We start from the raw sequence: 21414 nt of genomic DNA, 5'->3' as shown, positions 1-21414 counted from the left end.
CATTGATGTCTGAAATGCAACCTTCTTATGCTGGATGCCCTTGTTCAGTGGAAAAGTAGCACTGATTTACTTAGAACATTCATGCCACTTTAGAGCATGTTTTTACAGTTCTTTTTGGTTGTGCCATTTACAATAAATGTTCTGCACTCCTAGGAAGGAAAAGAAATATAATCGCAAATTAGAAATATGTAAACCAGCAGTCCTTAGGCAAGCAGAGCGCCCAGTATTAGAAAGCAACTGAATTTACATGAACAGGTTATGAATGCCCAAGGTGCAAATCATGACTCAACTAAAGACTCGCCCAAAGTTTTTTAAGTGCATCGTCCCCTGTCCACACGAGACTGTTGACTTCAGCTCCCTGGCCATGTCAGACTGACAGGCTGGTAATTCCTTAGTGAAACAGCAGCATTGTAACCAAACATTGCTTAGAGCAGCCGCAGGGCCCTGTCACTGCAAGGGTACATGTTATGATTTTACTTGGCTTGGATTATTAAATGAATTGGAAGGAAAAAATCTAATGCCATAGGCCAAACATCTCTTTCCCTTAAAATTGGTAGCTCTGCTCTGGATCTCTGCTGTGGAGGAATATGACATGCTGACCTGATCATGACTTCCATATGTGTCTTCTAAACCCCGGTTAAAATGAAGAAAACAACCACTGGAGTAGGAAGGAGATCCGAGTGCACCTGACCATAATGCAACTGAAATTAACTGAGAATGCGAATCTTGTTTCTGAACACTACTGGGCTTTAGGAGTTAAAAAATTTAGATATCTGGGTTTTTTTTCTTCAATATTTTCTCTGCTAATGATACTGCTTGGATCAAAAGGGAACCATCCTTGACTTCATTAGTATTAAATGACTATTGTGTACATAAATATCAGTTGCTGATTTCTATTTTTCATCAAACCCACTTGGGTACTGACCTTTGTTCTAATTTGCTGTTGCAGGTTCCTACCAGCCAAAAGAAAGAAGGTGTTTATGATGTGCCAAAAAGTCAACCTGTAAGTGTAAGTATCTTCCCTATTTATACACAGTAAAGACGGTGTGTTTCTTAGCTCCTGTGACTTTCATTGTTGTATGTAAGATTTGGTCTGTTCCTCGTGATGTGAATTTTATCATTGACATGTTGTGGGTTGATCGGGGTTGTGCAGAGTAACCAGGACTGTAATGTCACTTATATCCATCTCATTCATTACTTAAATCTCTTTTCTGTCTTTTCTGACTCATTCTTATGCAAGTCACCATTTATAAATGTGTTAGCTGTGGTTAAGAGTCAACAGTGAGCCTTCTGCATGTTAATGCATGAATTGTTGCTGCCTGGATGACAAGGGGTTGCTCTATTACCCAACGCTGTGCAGGGCTTACCACTCTGAGCGAGCGTGGGCTGCCTCTTTGCCCCCGTGTGCTCTGTCAGAGCCATACTTTACATACTGTGCTCCTCACAGCTTGCTTTGTAGGACAGCAGGGGAGGCAAGGTCTGCATAGAGTGGAGGTTGAGAGAAGTAGCATTAGGAATAGGTATGTCAGAACATTGTCTGTGACCTCTGTGGTGATTTTCTGCAGCTATAATGTCTGTACCTCTTGGAAGACTTCCTGGCGAATACAGTGTGCTGATAGGTAAAGATTTCATAAGGAGCTTCAAAGGAAACGTTACCGAAAAATGGGAATTTCCATTAGGATTACTTTTCTGTTATTCAGAAAAAGAAAAAAAACAAAAACCAAACCAAACCAAAAAGTTACATCAAACCCCAACCTAACGTACACCATAGAAAAGCAATTATTTTTCCAATAAAACTGACTTCTGTGGTGGCTTAGGAAGATCTGTAGAGTTGCAGGGCAGAGATATGTGCAGTTGCCATTACTTTAACCAGCAGAGGGAAACTCTGAAAGGAGCTACATCAGGATTGTGTGCAACAAGACCTCACTCAACAAATTCCTGACTGGCAATTTTTTTTTTTTCTCTATGTATTGCATTGCTTTCTAGTTTTTGTGGGCTGTAATCAGCACAAGATTTCTTCCCAATATTGCTATGTATTATTTCTGTAGTGCTCTAAGCATACAAGAGGCTAAGGGTCAGTATACACTGTCAACTCAATTCTGTCCGTCCTGTGGCTTGCATGGACTACTATTTTAATAGTAGACTATTAAAAACTAGGGGTGGTATGCTGTTGTGTCCAAGTGGCGCCATTCCCTTTCTGTGTATTGGCGTTTTGAAGCGGTGAAATATTTTTCCCCAGAATGCATAAGGAATAGTAACAAGTGGTTGAGAAAAGAAGTGGAGTGACAGATGCCATAGCAGCAAGACATGCATTTGCTGAAGGGTGGGTTATACTGTTTGATGTAAATTTGTGCTATAAATAACCTCGAGAAATTGTTCAATTAAATGGGTTTTGCAGAAAATTAGTATTTCTGAGGAGTTGTGTGAGAATGGAGAAAAACAAAGGATAAGGTGGGGAATTTCAGCCTGCTGTAATTGTGGGGAAAATGCTTGTATTCAAGAGAGAGGCTCCTTTCACATGAGGATGTAGTAACTTGCACAGCTGGGGCTGAGCACAGAGACCAAGGTGTCGAATAAAAAAGATAAATGCTGGGGATGGGCTGGATGGGGACCTGAATTGCGATACTTCTGTGGTTTGCACAAACAAACAAGACTTGCCATAAATATTTCATGATAAGCCACTGGGAGGAGGGAGGCATCATCGTGTTGCCTGGGAAAATCTAGTAAAATAACTCATGTTGCATAACTAATTAAGGTATTTGCGGGCACAGAATAGCTGTCGATTTTTCACTCGTTTCTCATATGGTTCAGTGTTACAATTTTTCCGCTGTACATTTCCTGCGACTTTTTTATTATTCCTTCGGCAATGTTTCAGATTTACTCTGGGTATAGTCTGTAATTTAGGTTGTTGCAGTATGACTGGGTGTACAGTACACTTGCAATCACGTCTGCAGACACTTTGGTATTAGACTGTCCTGGTAAAGAGCATGACTGTGAGATGTAGGGCATATGGAATCTACTCTGTAATCATCAAATATATTTAAACTGTCATCTCCATGAAGCTGGTTGCAGGCCTAAATCTTTTTTATGGTATTTCATGGTTAAATTTAAAGTGATTAGACTTTTTTCTCCGAACAAGTTATATACTTTAATTTATGAATAAAAAGAGAAGAAAGAGAAGAGGAAGAAATAGGTAGCTGAGATTTTGTTTCACCTTTTTATATTAGTATGTATTAAAAGAAAAAAAAAAGTAGCAATAGCTCTTAAAATTAGCAATTTAATATTCCACTGCCCATCTGATTTATTGCTCACCCTTCCACATGTGAGACTCTGTCATTGAGACACTTGCCATAATTTTTTTTTTCAATTTATAGCTGTCATTATTATATAAACCTCTAAAATTCAATCTGAGAGCAAATAATCTAGCTCATCTACCTGGTTTAAACACGTAAGGACACATTCTTTATTAGGAGGTCTTGCTTTCAGTAATTTCATAATGGATGAATAAAGTGAAAAACTTTTTGTAGCTCATAATGGGTTTCAGGCACCATGAATTCTCTCTCCTGACAATAAATACACCACTTAATAAAAATGCAGCAAGTTTTGCTTGAGTTCAAACTGAATTGCCCACGTTCCCTGGACAGAGATCGATTTTCCGTCTTGGGATTGTTTTCCTCTGGTGCCTTCCTGGGCAAGTTACTTCCAGTCCCTGCACATAAAAGTGAGGGATACCGAAGCAGTCATCTAGGGTGGCCTCCACCCTTGACTCTCTGTCGCCAGTGGAGAAAAATAGCTGCTTCATGGGGAAATTCCTCCTGTCTGCATGAGGTGTCCTTCTCAGGTGGAAATAAATGTATGGCTGGGCATCCTTCTTTTGTCGCTGCAGAGGAATTTTAAATGACTTGCAGGTATGATAACTTCTAAATAGTTCGGCTTAGGCGGGCAGCCCTTACGGATCTGCCACAACGTAAAAACTAAAAGCCAGAATTCCTTTTTCAAAGGCAGCTTTGAAACTGGAAAGGGTAATTCATACTGGTTTTCAATAAGGTATAGCTTCCTAAGCAACCAGAGCCATTTGGGCAAATCCTTCTGTTTGCGTAGGGGATCGCACTGCGGCTGGAGGGACGAAGCACCTGCCCGGTCATGCCTTGAGGAGTATTCGGCATTGCACGCGCATCGGGGTGGCCCGCGTACTCACACAGTGCTGTGCCGGTCTGCGAGGCCGTTTGTCAGAAGGTGTCGAAGTACTTTATAGTGTGACTCCACATGATCTCTGATATCAAGTAATGTAAATACGGTGCAAATGAGGCGGAAGGAATGAGTCTCAGATCTCGGAATTTGAACATACCCACTGAACTCAATTACAAGTGGTGGCTGGTTGCCAAGTCACTTCTCTGACATTGGAACGAAAAGATTGCTTACTCAATATAATTCTTGTATTGCCCCATCTTCTTGCTGCACCCCTTCCCAGCAAATCCTGCTCTCCTGTAGATTTCCTCTGCCAGGTGTGCAGCACAGCTCCAAACACACACTTTTTGTGGTATCCAGTTTCCTCCCAGTATCTCTCCCTTCCTCTGTGTCAACTCACACTTCTTGTATTCATCCCTGTTTTCTCTGTGCTCCTGCCTAAGACCAATTCTCCCATTCCCCATTCACTGAGAGGAGACATCAGAGCAGACAAAGAAAGCAGGCTTACCCCAAAAGGCTTGTGTTAAGTGGTACACGCTTCACTTGGGAATTGTAGTTCTGTTTGTGAAATTAACTGTTCTAAAAAAGTGAAATGTTTCATGAGCCCGTTCTGTCATAATTTCCTGTCGTCTCCCCATTACACATCCCCCTCAACTTCTACCTGTCACAGTGTTTTTTGTAGTAAGAGTCAGACTGTAAATACCCTTCACGGAGACTGTCAGTCATGTCACAACAAAACCTTCGCTTCTCATCAAAATGTCTAAACTATCTGCTTACAATTTTATGAAGGCTTTCAAACAACTCATCTTACTGCTGTATAAAGATTCAAGACATTATAGCTGACACCTTACAATGCGGGCAGCCGTTTGGCTAGTACCAGCTGCATGGAAAATGGTAAACCAGGGTGGAATGGAGAGTCATTTGGCTGCCTTCGGGGCAGGGCACGGGGGAAGCTGGGCTGGACCTGAGCCCACGCAGGTCTGGGAGCCGTAAGAGCTGCCTGATCCTTCTGTCCGGACTAGGAAGCTGCGTTTGGGAAAGCTCGGTTTGATTTCTGGCTGGGATTACAGTGCCATTTGCAGGCCTGATTTGTTCAGGTCTTGTGTCAGAGGAAGCGTGCCTGCAGTCATCTGGAAGGCACGGACAGTGCTGGGCTCCACCAGCTCACACGGAACGTCAGTCCCTGGAGAAAGGGCATACCAAAATGTCTGGCAACAAAGCAATTAGGGCAGCTTTTCAGATAGCTCTCACCATCCGCTCCAGGTGAATGCTTTCTGTGATGCTTGGTCTAGAGAAGAGACTGGCTTTTCCCCGAGTTTGCATCATTGGCATGACAGAAACAACTTGCAGATGGATGACATTGGCTTCAGCCTCCACAACCAGGCTTTCGGGATCAAATTTTCAAACACAACAAGAGAGCGAGCACACAGATCCAGTCTCTGGCCACCTGTGCTGGCGAAGCTGGCCATTTTTATGTACATTTGCTAAAAAAGACACCTGTGTTCAAATGCCCTGACTTAGTTACACTCAGTTAAACCCCATGTAGGAGGTGTAACGCTGTGGTATGACGTGGTCATTTTTAACAGGCACAGCTACCTGTTGCAAAGTTTGAAAATGTATTACTTTGTTATGATGATGTCTTGCGGCATGAGTTTCTTCAGTGTTGTGGTGGAGCTTTGCTATTTTTTAGACAGGAGTGGATATACATCGTGTCTGTCGTGTAGACCTTGCACTAACTGTTCTGGGGAGATGTTCTGCAGGGCTGGAAAGACCTCTGCCCTGCGTGCTGCTCCTCTCAGCATGCCGTTTGATTTAATACCGCTATTAACTGTGATACTGCTGCTGGCTTATAATGGAAACATTTAGCACCATGCCAAAGGTAACATCTGAGCCCTGAAGGTGAGATGTTGTTGTCACATACTTGTCTCCAACAACGAGACTTGTGCTGTAGCAGGAGGCCCTTACAGCAGCCTCTCCACGCGTCAGCCGTTCGTTTCCATCTGCTGTGCGGGTACCATCCCCTTTGCGACCTGCATCACCTGCTCGTGTTATCCTCTGGGCAGTCGTGCCAGATGTTGCTAGCTGATCTTCAGGGATGATGCTCACCTTGTGCTGTCGTGTCTTAAGATACTTGTATCTGTGGCAGGTTTTTGTCCTTCCTTTGTGGTTAGAGGGGAGCTGTTGGCATCACAGTAGGGTCCTGCATCCAGTTGGGTCTGGCTGATGCAGGAGAGGCAGATCCCTCGATGCTGTGGGGCAGGTTTGATACATCGGGCAGGTAGCTGACACATCTGTTTTGTTTGGACTTTGTGTTAGGTATGTATGTTACCAATCAAGGCCTGTCATTAATTATGATTTCATTACTTCTACATTTTAGAAGGTCACTGAGATTTGTCAGGATGGTTTGTCCTTCCTTTTAGCAAGATCCATGAGCCTCATCTGCCGTTTTATACTTTTTGCTTCTGTTTATACCTGTGTGAAATGCAAGTAAAAACTCTGAATAAAAGCCTTTTCCCCTCACTCAGCATGGCATAAACAACTATGCAGCTGATAGTTTGGAGTGGATCCACAGAAAAAAAACCCACTTAAACACCTGACTTTTCACCAGCAGGCTCCTTCAGCTTCAGCTGAGGGGAGAGATCTGAGACTTTGCTCAAATCCCTGTGTATCTTTTCCAAGGAGAGGAACTAGCCACCGTCAGGCATGTTTCACAGAGATCACAGCCATCAGCATGTGGCTGCTGTACCTAGTGGGATGCTAGTTCCCTGATCAAGCACAGTAATAACTAAATCTGCCTTTGTATTCTTTTGTTTGACTTTGTAAAATTCGTCCTTTTCTTTTTAAGCTGTTCTTTCTGGGGATATTTTGTGGCTTACTCCTTAAGAAGAAACTTAATGGCACAGGAAGCAGAAAACAGGTTCCCTGTCCCAAGTCTTCCCAGATTATAGCATCTGTAACGTAAAGTGAAGTTTGTTCATGTGTGGTACATACATGGTTTATGTAGGTCTTAGTAGCTGAGCTCAAAGTTAGTTTCACCTCAATCTTGAAAAACTGTTCTTGCAGTGCCAGGTAGAGCAAGAACATTCAAAAAACTGTTAACCTAATTCACAGCCTGATTTCCAACAAATCTAGCTCTCCAGAGTTAGAATTAATCCATTGTTAATGTATAGACTTTTTAAGATTATTAATCTTAAACTGGATGGTTTCTGCACATTGAAAATATTCCCATGCAAACTTCTGGTTTCAGTCCATCCATAATTTTATATCTAGCATATCAAATAGCAGGTTTTAATAGTGTAGGAATACTGTTTCACAGATGAGAATAAAATGTCCTGACTTAATCGTTCTCCTATGCCATACTGATACTGTGGGCCACATCTTGAGTTCTTTTTAATCCGTAGTTGTCCTGTTAGCAGGCTTTCCATTCCTGCATTTGTAATCCATGCCCTGAATGTGATCCTAAACCCTGCACTGCCAGCAGAATGATTACATGCTATCAATGCATTGAACTTACTTTACTTCCTAGTGCAATCCTTCAGGATGTTGGGACATAGTCCCATAGAGTGGGAAAGCTGTAATCCAGCAGCAACTGCCCTCCATCAGATTTTCATCATTCTCTCTCTGTTTGTGCTGTACAAACAGCAAGAAACAAGGAAGCAGACAAAAGCTGCGGGTTTTGCCCTGGTGGCTTGGTTATCTTGTTGGATATAGGTGATGTGGGTGTTGCTATGGCAGTTTAGATTTGTACTTTTAATACAAAACTCAGGCAATACAAATAAATGATAAACATTTCTGTGGCCCCTTACAGTTATGCAGCCTGTTAGCTCATGTGTCTAGTGGCTTCATGTGTATTTACGTTCCTAAACTTACCCGGATTCCTATATATTTTCTGGGGTAATATTCTATCCCTTGTGATATTCTCCAAAGTGGAGAAAAGAGAGTGTAGCTGAACTGTAGGTCTAGCTCATTGATCGGGGGGTAAAGTTCGGTTACCTATAGTGAATTTTCATCCTTTATGCAGTATGACAGATGCAGATTTTATCTGATGGCTGCTGATACATTAAGTTGACAATTGCAGGTTGTATTGTTTCACTACATTTTGATTTGCTCAGAGCCCTGCAATTCGTAGTAATTTGCTAAAACATTTATGTACACACAGTCTGCTTTCTAAGTACTGAAGACTGTAGCTTTACCTGGTCTTTATCACTGTATGCATTAAATTGTATCAGTTGCACAATTGGGTGCTTATTTCCAAATTAAAGGGAATACAGTTCTGGGGAAAGTGCTGTATGCATTTTGCATCAGTCTGGAGAGAAGCGGTTGTAATTTTTGCAGATTACTTCAGTGCTATCCTACGTTATTAAGTACAGAAGTACACAGGTCTTGGCTTTTTTACCTGCTGAAACTCAGGAGATTTCAACGTTTGGAAAATTCCATGATGATGCAGTATTCAGTAATGAAGATATAAATACCTTGTTTCTCAAGCTTGGTTATAGCTCCAGTCACCCTTCATTTTGAAAAGCATTAGATAGACCTGTATAACTGTCCCTTGCAAGTATTGCAAAATAGTAAATTTGGGGTTATTTCTAATTCCCTTCCATCGTTAAGTTTGTTCCCTGCAAGCCTCCAAAGCTGTCTCGGTCATTACATTCTGGAAGTGGAATTTTGTGGAAGTTTGGATTCTCATCATCATCTAGAAGTGGAAGTTGGGATTCTCATCATCACTTGTCCCTCCAGTCTGCAGTTACAGAAAGCCATTGCGTGCGCCATGGCTGGCTGCGCTGTGCCACCCAGGCAGTGCCATAGCCCCCTGACATTAAACAAGTTCGTCTTTCTCCATCTGAGCTGTTTGTGTGTCCTGTGCCACTGTCCTCATTCTCGTTTTCCCCAGGGAGAACGGGTGGAGCTACACACTGGGAACAAAAGGTGCATTACTTTCAGAAATAGATCTTTAGGCCAGAAATGCCACCGATGCCAGTCAGTGTGTCTGGCAATAGCTGCAAATGGAAACCTGGCTGGGGCTGACCCTGACGCTGAGCCAGCCAGCAGCTTGTCGCTGGTCCCCGATTTTCCTGCTCAGGCACCCTTCCTCATGCTGACGTGAAATTTGGTGCCAGCTGGCTTTTGCCACTATCGGCTAAAATGTTTTGCTCTTCTCTTTTGTTTCCAGTTTTCTGTTGAATGGAGAAATATGTTTCATTTTGATATCTTTGCATCGCATCAGCCACGTGTAATAAATTGCACATATTTGTAATGATACCTAAATCTAAAGCCAGGCTTACGTTTCTAGAAGACAGATGTCAGGGCCTGTTGGTCCATAGTAAATGTAAATTACAACAGCTTTTGTAGCTTCTGTTAATATTTTGAAAGCCTTAGTGTTTCGTTCAACAGCACGGTGGTATTTCTGGACTTGCAGCATTTCTTTTAAATACATGTGATGTGACCGGCGTATGCCATGGTGTACACTGTGCTCACTGAACCCACCGCGTGGGGTATGGAGGAGATGTGGAGGAGGTGACCATGTGGCTGGGACCTTTGAACCAACATCCTCTGTGCTCTGGCAGGTTTTAGTTATCTTGGATGTTGTGTTGCCTGGGAGCAGCGTGGGCCTGGCTCTAAGCTAGAGCTCCTCTCTTGACTCTTGATTTATTAGTCTGTCAGAGAAAAGTGGTAATTGAATTATTTTAAATACCATTTCCTATAAGAGTAAATGCCTAAAGTACACAGGGAATTCAGAATTAAGTTCCCTTCAAATGAAGACAAAATAAACAAATGAGTAAGTGTATGTTTTGATCAGATGAAGAGATCCTTAATTTAAAGGATGCTATTGAGCAACAGTGAAGCAATTCACTCAAACACTCCTCAATAATCTATTATGTCAATTATCCTTAACCATCCCACCTCTTTAGCTGCGCAGGGTTGACTAACAGCGTTTTTAACCAGCACATCCAGCGCTTCCCAGTGAACAAGCGAATGAAACTGGACAGTTGGTGAATGTGATGAAGCTCAAGGCTACCCTGTAGTTGGGTACCTCACACCAAAGTCAGTACTTGGGTTTATTACTTTAAATAAAAATACAGAGGAGAAGAATTACCTGAAGAAGAGTGCTCCTGGCAAGTAAGACTTACCTTGTGAAACTGAAAAGAGGAACTTTAAATAGGAGGATTCCCGTGTCCCACAGGATTCTGAGCGCTGGATTTGAACCCTGCGTTGGTGACAGATGCCCAAATGCACTTATCTTGGATAAAAATCCATCAGCATAGTTTTATGGCAGCCCATGTTGCTGATGTGACCTGTACCGGCCAGGAGTCACCCTAACTGTTCACAGGAGCCTTACAACAGGAGGGTTGTGCTCAGCTATACCTGCCTAGATCTGGGTCAGTGGTAACGCCGTGACCTCTGTAACTGGGAGAGGTTCCAGCATTTGAGGATCTTTAAGATCTGCAGGAGGCTGAAGATTACAAAGGCATTGACGGTTTTTTCTTCACGCACGTATTCTTCAGTGTATTCTATTTAATTAGGAAATAATTGAGCAATTCTTTGTTATCATGCTACTTCATTAATCCAACAGTAGTTCTACAGGAAAACAATATGTCTGTTGGATGTTTTCGGTGTGTTTCAACCTACTAGACGTGGTTTGACTGATGATGGGTTTAGTCATGATTCTGACGTGCTCCTTCGTTGTAGTTCTAATTGTTTTTTAGAATGAATTGTAGTTAATTAGCAAGCTGCTTTCAGCTCATGGAGCTCACAGTAATATCAACTCTAGTTGTGTAAGGTTGTAGAAATAAGTGGAGCTTTGCTTAATTAAAATAATGATTCAAAGCATCAGAAAAAATATTTGACATAGCCAAAATATTTACATTTTCAGCTAAAATAAGAACAAAAATATTTAGTTTGACTAACTGTTTGACTTGTCATTAGACTTCCAGCGTAAAATACACGTTAGAAAAAGGAAATTGGAAATGCAGAGAGGCAGCACGGTTGGATGATCCCTCCTTTGTCTGCTGGGCCGAGTGGTACGGCACTTACCCTGATTGCAGGAAATCACGTTTAAATCCCTCTGCTGTCTTAAAAGATTTGAATAGCTAATACCCAGCTCAAAGGTTAATTACTAATTGCTGGTTATTTGCTATATTTAGTATCCTTCATACTCTTTTTTTACTTGCTGAGCTCCGTATCAGAGTACAAGTTAATTACTGTGTATTTTTTTCATGCTTTTGGAGCACCATCTTTACTTCGTTCTCTGAGATTTCAGAATCATATTTTGTGAGGCACTACTTTTGTGACCTTGTTTCCACAAGTATAGCAATATTCAGCAGGATTTCTCATGCCCTGAGTCAGTGCAGATCCCTTGCCATGGGTAAAAGCAGACCGAGCAGCAGAAGTTGAATGTTCTGTATGGTTCTGTATATAGGAGTGAAAAAAGTAAGGCGCTTCACACTCCTGTGAGTGCAAGAGGCCTGCTTTAGGCTTCCCTTTTAAAATCTGAACTTTTGCATTGCCTTAGAAAAGACGTTTTTCAGAGTTCTTGGCGATCAGAGGGAATACTGTAGTGGAGATGGAATGTTTTTGGTTATGAAAGATGCAGTTTACTTCTCTCTTGTCAATGCTTCTGTACTCTTGGTTTTTCTCCAGCTCCTGGATAGTGTTTTTCTTTAGTGAATAGTGAAAAGTGTCACGAGGAATTTTGTTAGTGGCTGGAGTGGTTTAAAAAGCTTGCTGCTGCTTTAAGAAGCCAGATTTACATATTTCATGTTTAAAAGATTTACAATATGTCTCACATGCCTATACAGAAAGATGGAGCTTTCATTACAGGTTTAATGTCGCTGTGATACAAGGATTAATACTCTTTCCTCCGCCTCGGTCTGCGTGGCTGGTCACAAGTGACTGGTGCATTCCTGGTTGACTAAGCTGTAGGAGTGTTTTCGTATTCAAGGAGATGCATTTTTGAATAATTAAAGCAAGCTTTTACATCACTCCATGGAGAAATCCAGAGACAGCAATCCTACAGAAAGATCAAGGCCTGGAGCATCTTCCCAGGCTTATGGTTGTTTTCTGGCGTGCGCCAGGGAAGGAGGAAGAGGATGGTTGGCTTTAACTGCGAAGGTTAAGCCCTTTGTATCAAAAAGCTGCCCTGGCAGAAGGCTCGAAGGGCCAAATTTTGCTCTCGGTAGCTGCATGGCAGCCCGTTGCAGGCTGTTCCGTGCTGTAGTAGACAGGGATGTTTCACCCTTAGGAGGTGTCTCCTCACCAGCGTGTGCTGCAGAGCAGGAGTTAATGGAAGATGCAGCTCCAGTGCTACACAATAATTGGGCACTTGGGGCTGGGCCGTGACATGCTGGGCAAATGTTCTCTGCGAGGTCCCGCTGTAGCACAGGTGGGAATTCTAATGGTCTGTTGAACGCTGCGCACATGTTTCCCCGGTGCTGAGACATGGTTATTTCTCAGCTGGTTTCACAGAGCGATCGCGGTGCCTGGGGGCAGGATCCACCTCCCAGTGCCAGGAGCTGTATCCCTGGATGCTGGAAGATTGGGGGTTAAACAGGGGGGGCTGTCAGAACAAAAAAATTATTAACTACTGGCCAAAACTGGTCCCTCCTGAAGGTGTAAACCCTTCGGGTTTCATTTTAAGAATATTTTCAAGGTCTGTAGTGTTCTTTGAATAAAACAGATGCAGCTTTTTTCATACTTTCCGTACCTGAGGCTGGGGGAACACGCTGTCAGCTCCAAGAATGTGCAAGACTGGGTCCTTCCCTGGTTGTGCATGATAGCATCTTCTTCCTTTAGCTTTGGCTTTTACCAGTCTTTTTTTTTTCTTCTTCTTCTTCATGTCTGTGATGAGATGAAGGGGGAAGGGGGAGTGTTCTAGGCTGTTTCTGAGGTTTTTAAACTGTTTTAAGATGGAATGGGTTTACTGCCTGGTAACTTGTATGAAGCTTCTCAGTCACCTAAGATTTGATTTTTGATAACTTGCTAGTGTGTTTGTTTCTTGAGAAAAGAAGTCTCCAATGCCACAATAAATGTTATCTGAAATTTAGCATTCTGAGGACACTGGAATGATAATTTGTGTTAAATATGTAGATGGATATAAACACGCATGCATGTGTGGGCAGTATACTCCCATATATATTTACACACACATAAACCATGGATTTCAGTATAACTTGATTTGACCTGCATAAGTAACTTTAAAAATCACTGTGGAAATAAATAGTTCATATTAAATATATTTACATTATAGTTCTCCTAGTTAAGAGGAAGCTGTGTTTTTCTGCAAATACTTGCCTTTAGAGCTTTTGTTGTCCAGTTGTTTTTTTCTCCCCTTAGGATGTTAAGTCCTTTCTTTCACCAAGCCAGTGAAAAGTTCCATTATTTTAAGCAGGATCAGAGCTCACTGAGTGTGCTTATTGCTGAATAAATAAGTATCTGGAAAAATAAATAGTTATGATGCAAGCAGTAGAATTGCCTTATACACCAGAAGATGAGGTTTAGCACAAATAAAAGCGTATGTTTGCCCCACATCCCAGCAGCATTCAAACTCACTGTTTTGACTGTGTGATTTCATATCTGTGCTCACTGCAAGATGGAAAGGGTTTTCATTTCAATACTGAAGTCAATAATTATGGAGGTTATCATTTTCATGCTCAGAAATTCATGTCATTTTCATAAATCATTCATTTCATTTCATAAATCATGCTTTACAGCTGCAGAATGGAAACTTATTGCTGGACATTGATGAAAATCTTGTTTCAGTCACTCAGGTAAGGTTGTGACACTAAAAATGTTTTGAGGAAATATAGATTAAATCATCTATAGGAATAGTGCAATTAGAAAATGTTCGGCTTGGGATTAACTTCACTGGAATGCAGCTAATATCAGATGTGAATAATTTAAAAAAGCATAATGGGTGAAATCAGTTCTGTAGTGACAGTGAAATCACAAAAATAAAAGATAACTGTTTGGTGTCCAGAATCTCATATGCTGCAAGTGGATAAAACTACATCTATGTCAGAGAAGATGCATTCATGTATTCAGGCTGAGAATCGGGTTGTAGAGAAAAACTAGATCAAGAATCCAGACCTGAACCATTTGGATTTTACAATCTGACCTCCAAGCACTGCTCTTTAAAGCTGTCTCTAGTTAAAGTGAGGAAGCTGTGTTCCCTCTAAATCTCTGTCTACATTCTCTGCTGTAGTTCTGTAGCTACTGCTGCATACAAGGTTGTTATTCCATAAAAAGTAATTCCCCTGTAAATATATGCCTTTTTCTTGGGGAATATTGTGGATGAGCATTTATTGCAACAAATAGTGAAGCGTGCTTTCCTATCACTCTCTCCAGCTGCCTGTTTAGAAATCCATCTGCAGTTTCCCCTAAGAGCTTTAACAGAATTCTATCTGTGAAGAGTTTCCAAAGACCCACCACCTTGAAGCACTCTGAAAAGGGTTATTATTCCTGTTCTACAGGGGTATCAAGGCATAGAGATCTGAGTTGCCACTTTCAAGTGCACACCATATAATCTTGAGTTCAAATGCACACTCGCTAACAATTTTCAGTATTTTTATGAATATTTATAAATTTTTTTCAGCAAAAAATTTATAACTTTACAGACAATTCCTCTTGGTCTGTGTACCCATGTGTGCCCAACCCTTTCACATCCCCTCCGGCCTGTTCTGCTTCCTCACCCACGGTGGAAGCACTGGCAGAGCCTTTGCTCATGGCCTCCTCGAAAGGACACAAGCTATTTCTCAGCAAGTCAGAGAGGAGAAAACAGTGAAAAGCTCATCGGTGATGCAGGAGAAGGGCAGATCTAGGGGTGGTGCTGAACAAGCAGTTTGGAGAGGTGAGAAGAAAGTGGCTCTTTCAGTGATTTGGTGTCACCTGGCATCTCTTGAGTCAGTAGTGCCTACAGAAGGCTTGAAGTGATTTCCAAATGACTGCTGCTGCTGTTATTATTCCAACTTCTCTGGGTATTTTAACAATGCTTGCCTAGTGTGTTTGCACACACTGTGGAAGTGACTTTAGGGCTTGCTTTTTTTTTTTTTTTCCCCAGAAAGTACTACTAGCAGTATTTTTTTAATGGACACTACAATCAGTGTACCCTGAAGAAAACATGGATTTTCTGCTTTCTTCCTTTTTCCATTGCCACACAGATACTTAGAGAGATATATAAGCAGATAAGAAGAAAATGTATTATCATAGCACTAAAGCAATGTGATATATTTAATATAATACATGATGTGAGGAACTGTGAAATAATTCATTCCTAGGTACATTGTTAGACATAAAGCTGAGAATCATGCAAGCTGCTAGACAAGTTCCAGGTCTGAGTGACTGTAGTGTTGCTTTTGTGTATGGGAATAGAGATTGGATTGCAAAAATGTATAAACCTTTGAAATTATTCTATTTGGTGTGATAGTCTTATCTCTTAAAGGGTCACGTCTAATAGAAAGTTGAGGGCAGGAAAAAATCTTAGCTCCTTTGGTAGGCTGTCAAGACTGAGCAGCCAGCGTGGTTAATGTTCAAAGCACCAAGCGGCTGCCTTTGCAGGTCAAGACTGAACTGAATTTCAAACCTCTCTATGTCAAAGGAGGCTTCAAGGGTTATGTGCCTAAGCTGGGGAGGAGATTCAGTGAACTGAATGAAGATTTGCACTAAATCTTATTCATCATGAGAATTGTTGCTTCCCACATGTGTGGGTGCGGTTGAATGTGATGCAGGGAAGGAGAGCAGCGGAAAGGTAGTGATGGAAGGAGTAGTGCTCGAGTTCCCATCAAAGCTTTCTGGAACAGCCATCCTGGTAAGCATGGTAGCTAGGTTTTAGGTTTCCTGCAGAGCCACCAGGGATCCGTGCTTTACGATCCCTGGACCCCAGCCGAACTGATTCGCAGGTGCAGATGTGTGGAAGAGAGTACTTTCACTCCTGAACATGTGAAGGAGCTTTGATGATGTGGCCACTCAAGGTGCTTATTATGGAAGTGCTTTTTCTGGTCTGGTCCAGTTGAGTGAGACCTGTATGGGTGACCTATTTTGAGATCAAACTGAAGGACACCCAGAGAAAACATCTCTAGCATGAGTTAAATGTAGAGCTACAGACTTAAAGTAACCCAGCTGTGCATCGTCCTTCAAGCCCACTTATCCAGGTCACACCTGTCCCATGGGCAAGGGGAAATCAGGCAGCACTTTAAAAGCCCTTCCCTTCTGTATCCTCCTGCCACTTCCACAGTCTGCTGCTGTGTTTTAAGACCTTGAAATGGGGCGTTAGAAAAGGAGCCAGGGAGAAGGACGTGCCATAAATCATGCTTGGTGCTCACTGATGTTAAGGGCAGAGCAGCAATGCATCCAGTCCCAGTTTGGATAGTTTTTTCATGCTTTATTCATTTTTTTTATGGTGGAGAATTCCCTACAGAATCATTTTATAGGGTCAGCTGCTGGCTGTTTGGGTCCATCAGCAATATCAAAATCCCATGGCTTGAACCGACGTGCTTCCTTCATGCGGGACTTGTCATTTGAAGCCTATATGGCTTTAGGGGGATTTATATTGCTAGCTGTTACTAGTTAACTTTACAAGTTGTAACTAGTTAACTCACAGTTTCTTCTCCTCAAAAGATAAATGGAAATGTGTTGGTTTTTTTTCTCTTTACAGGCTGTTACCCAACTAGAGCTTTTTGGGGACATGTCCACTCCTCCTGATGTAACCTCTCCCCCAGTGAGTACTCAGGGAAACCAAACTGTGTTTTTCTACGTGCTATTTTCAGCACGTTTATTGAGCACATTTATATTTCAGGTCATCGGCCATTCCAGTAGGGAGGATTTCAAAGTAGTTTTTATGTTGCAAGAAAATAAAAGTCTAGCAAATTGAATGTGGAGTCAGTGGTTCATGATGATGTGCAAAAAATATCTTCACTTTTTATTTTTCTGATATAAAGCTAGGTGTCACACAAGATACAACCTGAGCTGCAGATCTCCTTCCCCAGTGTTTGTCAGAGGTGCATGCTTCACTGCACTGTCTCTCCACTGCACTGCGGGAAGATCCAGTTACAGCCTTATATATCATGTGTCTCTGGTTCCACCAAGCACATATCCCAGAACTGCTGTTACAAGACAGCAAAAAGGGCTGAATGTGTTCTGAGGGCAAAGAACATTTTCTTAGCGTACTTTTCAGCATCATAAAATGAAACCAGAATCGTTTTCCTCTGAAGTTTTTGAACCTTACATTAAGCTGTAGGGGAGTATGAATATACTGTGAAAATTGAGGAGCCTCAGATCTCCGAGTGTTCTGGAGCATGTCTGGGACTAGATGTTCAGAGTCCTTTCTCATCTTCCTTAGCTTGCTCAGTTGGATTGGGTTTCTCCTTTCATGTAGACCTATGGTTCTGGTCCTCGTGGTCAGTCGGAAGCAGTATTTATTCACTTTTTCATAAATCCTGCAGATACTTCATTTGCCTTTGCTGTTGTTATGTTAATGCCTTGGTCACTGCTTCTACTGGTTCTCACCTAACACCTGGAATCACAAGTCTGTACGTTCTGGAGAAAGAAATTGTATCAGTATTTTGCATGTGATGTATTCCAGGCCATTTTTATTTTTATTTTCTCCTCTGGTACAAAGTCTATAATTTTCTCTTTTTCTCCCATCTCCTGCAAATTCTAATACTCTTATTTCTATTGTTTCTTTCCTTCTATATCTTTTCATTCTTTTTTCTTTCTCTTTCTTCCCTCCAGACGTGTAGTTTTAGACTTACGATGTGACAAAGTATGTGCTGCAGAAGCTGCAGCTGATACATCATCACCGTATTTTATTCCTGTTTTCTTGCAGACTCCTGCTACTCCAGGTGATGCCTTTATCCCATCTTCATCCCAGTCACTTCCTGCTAGTACAGACATGTTTGGTTCTGTACCTTTCAGCACTGCTGCTGTACCCTCAGGTAAGAAATCTACTGGAAATATAGGCTCGACTCGAATTTGGTGATCAGTTCTCAGCTCTGGTTTGCATTTCAGTAATCGGGTTATTAACTTAGCACAGTGGCAGTGAGGAAGGATTTTGAGGGCAGGGCAAGGCAAAACCAGTCTTTAACAAGCAGGGAGTACATTATTTCGAATTTAGCCACATTTTTTAAAACAAAAGCCAAAAAAGTCACTGGAGTTCAAGCACAGTTCAGCCATCTGGGTAACATACCTTCGAGGTACAGTAGCGAGAGTAAAAAGCATTTAGCTTATCTTTGCTTCTTTTGTGGTAGCAATGAATATCCTGTGCTGTCTGTGGTAAGCAGAGAATGAGACATGGAAAATTTGATTGCATTTCAAAGGCATTCCACTTAGTCAAATCCTGATATTGCCTTTAGACTTTTCTGTGTTCCTCAAAGCGCTCAGAATGTAAGAGCTGCGTAGCATTCTGCATAGACACAGAAGCCATGTGGTTTGGACTGCCGATCTCTCCCTGGGAGACTTGGAGCGTGGCAAGAGCAGTGTGCTCAGCTCCACTTAGGAAGCAAGAGGAGGAGGAGGAATGCCTTGAATCACTCAACAATGACTTTTTAATTGGTTAACTCCTTCTCTGATGGGCTGCATTGCAGCATCAGATTAGCCTCCGCATCTCAGAAGGGTTACGCTGATGGTGAAGTGTTTGAGGATAATGCCAGATGAAAACCCTTGCTGCTTGGATGAGGTTACAGTGAGGGCAAGACAAAAAGACATCTGGAGAATCCATCATAGCCATCTATTGAAACAGATATGTATCCGAGTTACTGTTCCTTTCATCACTCGTTAATTTAGTGTTTCAAAGTTCAGTTTCTATTTTTTTTTTAAATTATTTTGGGCTTTTCCCTTTACAGTTTTGCAACCACCCTTATGCTTAGCATTAAAAACCAGCCTAGAAATAAAGCAAAGAGGAAAAGGTACAGGAGGACTCAGTAAAACACTCTGATTAGAGACAAGAGTTTTAAAAGTACTGCAGTATTAAAGAAAAAGAGAGGTTGCATATTTTCAGGTATTAGCAGTAATTCATTAATTTAAATGTTTAACAGCATATCTGAAAAACATAATACTTACATCAGTGGAACATAATTGTATTACATGGTTTAATTTGTAACATTTTTCAGTCTAGCTTCAGATTTATTTTTTTTCATTGTAAATAAAGCATCTGATCACATAATTCCTACACAGTCAAACTTCTCATAGCTTGAAAGGAGACTTCAGGTCTGACAGGAAGCAACTATAATTTTAGTTTTAATCTTTAATTTTCTCCCCAACTAGAGGGGGTTTACGCTAGTGTAATACCTGAAGCAGCCTGTTGTTATTAGGTATGTAGTACAGCAGAAGCTCGGAATTTTTTTGCTGTCTCAAGTAACCAGGTAATAACCAAATGGGAGGGTTTTTTTTTTTAATCTGGATTCATCTGGGCTCTGTCTTTTTATTATGCAATTTGAGACACTTGCTTTGTTCTTCAGAGTCCCCATGGTTTGAAGTGTAAGTGTCAGAAGAGATGGCACAGAGCCTTTCTCTTGCCAGAAGGTTGTGCTGTCGTTCGAGCACCCTTGAGCTACTGGCTGACATTGTAAAGGTGCTTCCCTCTAACTTGGAACCAGCTTTGTAGCCGTGCTGCTGGCAGGGGCTGGCTGGTGTTGATGCATCACTCTCCCCACCAAAGAATAAAAGCAAAAGGGATGAGGAGCTGTGGCAAAGCTATGCGGAGGGGAGGGTGCCCTGGCCATCCTCTCCTTCCCTCCGCTTGCTCTGGCTGCTCAGTTTCTTAGCAGCATATGGGCTGAGCTGAAAAGACAAACTCCATCCCAGCCCCAGCCAGTGCATCATGCTCAGTCCCGGAGATCCTTGCTGCAAGAGGAGCAGGACAGGCAGAGGTGAAAGGCAGAGGAAGGGGTGGTCAGGGTAGCGAGAAGAGCCTGCAGAGCTCAATGGTGAGAAGCTAGGTTGTCCTGCAAGGAGGTGAGTTTAGGAAATGTTTCGGGAGCTGCTGTGGTTCTGGTAAGGGGTTGGACCCAACTGATCCTGGCTGTGCTTTGACAGAGCACCAGGGAAGGGAGCTGCCGGATGGCCAGCTGCCAACCAGGCCCACACACACAGGGACACACAGGGCTTCACAGACCCACAGGGGGACTCGCTGAGGAAGAGAAGAGCTTTTTGGTTCAGACAGGGGGAAGGATTCTTGCCAATACCCAGCAGCCTGTGTTTTTGTATACAAGTATTTGTTCAATGATGTGAAACCAACCACGCCTTTCTTTTGAAGTGTGCTGAAGCTCTGGGATCACCGATGTAGCCTGCATGTTTCTGAGTTATTGTGTAGCTTTTTTTGCATGTTCTTGACAGTGGTGATAAAATCTTTCATCTTTTTTTTTTTTTTTCCCCGCTCTCTTTATTCTTTGAAGGTTATGTTGCCATGGGAGCTGTTCTGCCCTCTTTCTGGGGACAGCAACCGCTTGTTCAACAGCAGTTGGCCATGGGTGCTCAGCCTCCAGTTGCTCAGGTGATGCAGGGAGGACAGCCGATAGCGTGGGGCCAACCCGGTATTTTTCCTCCTACTCAGCAACCGTGGCCATCTGTAGCTGGTCAGTTCCAACCGACTGCCTTCATGCCAACACAAACTGTTTTGCCTTTACAAGCAGCCATGTTTCAAGGTACCATTGCTCCTATAGCTACTGTTCCACCCACAAGTGATTCCAACAGATCGAGTCCACAGACAGACAGGCCCAGACAGAAAATGGGAAAAGAAATGTTTAAAGATTTCCAGATGGCTCAACCTCCACCAGTGCCATCAAGAAAACCAGATCAGCCTTCCCTCAGTTGTACCTCAGAGGCCTTCTCAAGTTACTTTAACAAAGTTGGGATGGCACAGGAAGCAGATGATTGTGATGACTTTGACATCTCTCAGTTAAATTTGACTCCTGTGACTTCCACGACACCATCTACAAATTCACGTGAGTATACATATGCTTTCAGCCATACTGTTCCTCAGATGTGACTGCTCCTCAAAGCATTTCTGTTTGTTTTTTTCATACAGTAAATTGCAACACAGTTATGGATTGAGAACCTTCATGCATGGTCTAGCTTATTAAATGTGTTCCATCATTCCAATAAAGAAAAGTATCAGAGAGCAATTTCAGAGACCATTGAAATCAACAGCCCCAATAGCTGCAGTCTGAAATTTAACTTGTAAGACGACAGTAATATATGTTCTGTGCTAGGGACGTGCAAGCTGATTGGGAAATGGCC

General features: G+C 42.2%; 1 protein-coding gene across 8 annotated transcripts in view; it reads left to right on the top strand.

Moving 5' to 3' along the window:
- The window catches only part of DAB1 (DAB adaptor protein 1), a 168071-nt gene that overhangs the window by 132498 nt on the left and 14159 nt on the right, over positions 1–21414 (top strand). For 4 of the 8 annotated variants that reach the window (XM_055724866.1, XM_055724868.1, XM_055724869.1 and 1 more), the window contains 5 exons: positions 950–1009; positions 13896–13952; positions 16835–16897; positions 18005–18113; positions 20571–21119. In XM_055724866.1, coding sequence (XP_055580841.1) covers positions 950–1009; positions 13896–13952; positions 16835–16897; positions 18005–18113; positions 20571–21119 — 838 coding nt within the window. The remainder of the gene's footprint in view (positions 1–949; positions 1010–13895; positions 13953–16834; positions 16898–18004; positions 18114–20570; positions 21120–21414) is intronic. The other 4 variants (XM_055724867.1, XM_027806957.2, XM_027806958.2 and 1 more) reach the window with 2 other exon arrangements.

This window comes from Falco cherrug, chromosome 12 (genome assembly GCF_023634085.1).
Source record: "Falco cherrug isolate bFalChe1 chromosome 12, bFalChe1.pri, whole genome shotgun sequence".
NCBI classification, from domain to species: Eukaryota; Metazoa; Chordata; class Aves; order Falconiformes; family Falconidae; genus Falco; species Falco cherrug.
Note: the sequence above shows the minus strand (reverse complement) of the source record. Positions and strands in the feature narration are given on the sequence as shown.